Source organism: Sinocyclocheilus anshuiensis, unplaced genomic scaffold (assembly GCF_001515605.1).
Source record: "Sinocyclocheilus anshuiensis isolate Anshui unplaced genomic scaffold, SAMN03320099.WGS_v1.1 scaffold33, whole genome shotgun sequence".
In the NCBI taxonomy this organism is placed as follows: domain Eukaryota; kingdom Metazoa; phylum Chordata; class Actinopteri; order Cypriniformes; family Cyprinidae; genus Sinocyclocheilus; species Sinocyclocheilus anshuiensis.
The window spans coordinates 200,027-204,398 of record NW_015536458.1 but is presented as its reverse complement, the minus strand read 5'-3'; the positions used below and the strand labels follow the sequence as shown (position 1 = coordinate 204,398).

General features: G+C 37.2%; 1 protein-coding gene across 1 annotated transcript in view; it reads right to left on the bottom strand.

Annotated features, from left to right (window-relative positions):
* The window catches only part of LOC107653098 (adhesion G protein-coupled receptor B2), a 330,526-nt gene that overhangs the window by 136,396 nt on the left and 189,758 nt on the right, over positions 1 to 4,372 (bottom strand). The window contains 2 exon segments of the mRNA XM_016476310.1: positions 2,491 to 2,637; positions 2,774 to 2,882. Coding sequence (XP_016331796.1) covers positions 2,491 to 2,637; positions 2,774 to 2,882 — 256 coding nt within the window.

Genomic DNA, 4,372 nt, shown 5'->3' with positions numbered 1-4,372 from the left:
TATATATTCATAATTTTTAAAACAAATTTTAAAAGGACTTTATAAATAAATCTAAACACTTTTTTTGTCTTAATGTTTGTTTCTGTGTTATTTTAATATAATTTATATAATATTATAGAATTTTAAATTTAATTTGGATTTTTTTATATTTTCAGTTTAATTTTAATTTTAGTTTGTTTTATTAATTGTGCTATGTGACTGTCACATTTTATTAGTTTTTAAATATATTTTTATTTCTTTATATTTGATCTTTTCATCTATTTTATTAGTTTTAATAATGTTAGTACTTCAACTTAAAATTATTTTATAATAGTAGGCAACATTTCTCTTTTTGATCTAATTTTTATCTTTCAAAATTGATTTTTAACAGTTTATATTTTATCTAACATTGATAGTGGGCAGAAACTATGCTAGCTAGCATAGATACATATAATACATATACACAGTATTTAAAAAAAAAATATTACCTGATGATATTTTAATAATTTGTTTTGTCTTTACCACAGTGAAGAAAAAGCAACAACTTTTTTTGTCATTAAAAGATCCCCTCAGACAGACACATTAAGTTTAATGGCAGTGCTATTTTGGACCATCATGCACTAAAAAATAACTAAAATTAGCCAGTTTCACAGATAATTCAATGCCCCAAATCTCGAAAAACCAACAAAACAGATTCTTCTATCTCGGTTTGCTTTCAAAGGATGAATAAAGGGAGGCGTGTATCGTCCCTTCACTGAGAATGGGGATGTCACAGGACAAAATGACGTAACTCATCCAGCAATACTGCAGTTCTATTAGACTCAGCAAATCAAATGCCAATTAGCTCCACAGTGCTTCTGCCTGCATCTTAAACTATGAGTTAATGGATGACAATCACACAACAAGCCCTGTTGGTCTGGTCTGAATGGAGCCTGACTTCTATCTTCCCTCTATTCTCTGAGCTATCACTTCAACAATGCTATTTTGAGAAAGGGCCCTGATGAACCTTTCCTTCTTTCAATAGAAAACCGTTCTGGACAAAGCTCAGCCCAGGGAGCCATCTTACCTCCGCTGGCAGTGGGCAGAATGGGGAGCATGTCGAGACAGGAAGTGTTTGTTATTTCCTGCTGGGTGGTCCTCCACGGGCAGGCAGGTCTGTAATGGTTTAGCCTGAAGTTGTTGAGACACTCAACGAGACACTAGCAATAATGGCCATTTCTTTGATGTCCGTTTGTTTCTTTCTCATTTCATTCAGCACTCTCTTCAGCCTTCAAACCAGCTCTTCCATGCCCACATCCTGTGTTTTCATTCTCTCAGGCAGAATATCTTTCGAAGTCTGAGTCTGAGGACTGAGTGTCTATCGTGCTGGCAGATCACTATGATTTCATTGGTCCATTTATTCTTCCTATTCTCTGAACCATGTTCTCTGTCTCTTCCCAAACCACTGACTGATTGAATTCAGTTCTTCTTCAGTCAGCTAAACACGACTGTACAGTTTAATGCTGCTCAGTATTGTACACACAGAGTTTGGTTATTTATCGCAGAATGGGAGTTTGTCTGATCAATACATGGGCATACAATTACAGCTCCTATCCTCTTGAACGAGGCAAATCAGCAATAAAATCTAAAGACAGTGGTGCTAGAGAATTTTCTCAAATCATAACATAACATAAAACATTTTACAGGTCTTATTAATACATAAGCTGACATGGTTACAGAAAAAAAATATGAGATGGGAGAAAAATTATCCTCAAAAACCACAAACAAAACTACACAAGGTAAAAGACAATATAATCCAGGTTACATAAATATGGGTGCAATCAATAAGAAAATATTCTGTGCTAACCACAATGCATTCTGTGCAGTGAATTGTTGGCTGCCAAGAGCATGAAATCATCAAAACTCAATTTAACAATTCAAACAATTTTGAAACTGTGTATGGTCACTGCTAGATGTCCAATGAAAAGTCTGTTGAGCATCACTGATTTAGGTGACTCATTCCCACATTTAAATGCAGCTGCAACGCTCAAAACTTGGCAGTGTGTACTTGTTCCAGGAGGGCTGACAAAAAATAAATAAAATTAGGAGAGTCGTGAGAAAGATGTTAAAGAATGTCAAATGTGACAGGGAAGAGAGTCATATAACATGCTAGGACACCGGAGCAGTTCACATTAAGCAGCAGAACCCTGATGAGACAGTCAGACTCACTGCTGGTCCAAATGATCTCATTAATAACCATGACGGAGCTGCACACAGAGATGCAATGCAACTCACATACTGTTACCACGAAAACAACATGATAATTGAAAACACAACCCAACCAAAAGTGTATATTTACACATTGTACATATCACATAACTAACACTCTGCCTCTTTCTTGGATAAACAGTAAAACAGTGGCAAGATTAGAAAATGTTGCAAGCTGCAATCAAACTTGCATTACCTGCAATATCACTATCAATCAACATGTCGGAGTGCATGCACTAACACAACATATCCCATATCACTCACCATCAGAGGACAGGGTGAAGACTTCTTTGGGGATGAAGAGCTTGTCATCTGCAGAACGTGCCCAGTCTTTCATTCCTCTCCTCCCCTTCATGGGGAAGTTGATGTCACTGGAAACAGCCGAAACTGGTTCTCGCTGGATGGTGATTACTGACAGAACCAGAGAAAGACAGAGTCTTGAAAGTTCAAATATTAAATGCTTCACGGTAGTACCTTTAAGAGGTTTGTACTGCAGGACGACATGACATTTACTTGTGGCACTTTTGTGGATGCTATGAGAACTTACTGAAGTTGTTGGTGACGACCAGAAAGCTCTGGAATGGCTTTTGAGCATCTCCAATTAGATGAATGAAGTCTTCCACAACTCGCATCAGTAACACAGAACCCGGAGAGACCTAAAAGGAAGTTAAATTGATCAAAAGTGGCAGTGAAGATATTTATAATGCTACAAAAGGTTTCTATTTCAAATAAATGCTGTTTTTTTTAACTTTCTATTCATTAAAGAATTCTGAAAAAAAATTATCTTTTTCAACCAAAATTAGCACTACAATTGTTTTCAACATTGATCATAAGAAATGTTTCCTGAGCACAAAATCAGCTCATTAGAATGATGTGAAAATTTTGCTTTGTCATCACATGAATGATATTATTAATATGTATAATAAAGAAATATAATACAGTTTATTTACACTGAACAAAATTATAAACGCAACACTTTTGTTTTTGCCCCGTTTTTCATGAGCTGAACTCAAAGATCTAAGACTTTTTCTATGTACACAATAGGCCTATTTCTCTCAAATATTGTTCACAAATCTGTCTAAATCTGTGTTAGTGAGCACTTCTCCTTTGCCGAGATAATCCATCCACCTCACAGGTGTGGCATATCAAGATGCTGATTAGAGAGCATGTTCTCCACATATAGCGCGATCTGAACCCTAAACACGTTTTGTCAAAAAAGCCGGTTTTGTCCACTTTCAAGGCATTGTGAGTTCACATTTTACTGCAGAAGCCGACAAGCACCCTTGTTGTTTTTAAACAGAAGCCGATAAGTCCATTTTAGCGAATCAGCGTGCTGTATTCAGGCCAGGTGATAAGGCTATTTTCACTTTGAAAAGATGTGCTAGCTGAGAGGAATTTCGTCAAAGCTGACAAAGTGATCGAGGATGAATAATTTCGACGAATTTGATGAACCTGTGATATCTTCTTCAGGGCGAAAAAATAAAATAAAAGCTGAAACGTTTTCACGGAACCTTGCAAAAGTAGCGCGTTACAATGGTGAGGGAAAAGCTCAGAGTATTGCGTGTAATCACATCCATACAGCTTATGATCACAACAACAACAACGTTTGTCAGGTATCTACATTGTCATCTGGGGAGATTACAAAGATTAAACAAGTGTTTTTTTAACTCTAAAACATGAAATGTGGAGTTGTCAGCTTTTGCCAAAAATGATTGTTGCAGTTCCCTTTCAGTCGGTCACTCCGAGTCACGTCGGTGACCGACAAATTGGGATCTCGCTTAGAGAGACCAATCCACTTCGAGTGTAAACGAAATGAGCCAATGCACATTGGCATGCGATGATTGCATCCAGCTGCCGCTGATCACAGCGTGAGCATAAAAAGGCAGCCGGTGCAACTGCAAAAGCAGCGCGTTACAATGGTGAGGGAAAAGCTCCGTGTATTGCGTGTAATCACATCCATACAGCTTATGATCACAACAACAACAACGTTTGTCAGGTATCTACATTGTCATCTGGGGAGATTACAAAGATTAAACAAGTGTTTTTTTAACTCTAAAACATGAAATGTGGAGTTGTCTGCTTTTGCCAAAAATGATTGTTGCAGTTCCCTTTCAGTCGGTCACTCCGAGTCACGTCGGTGACCGAC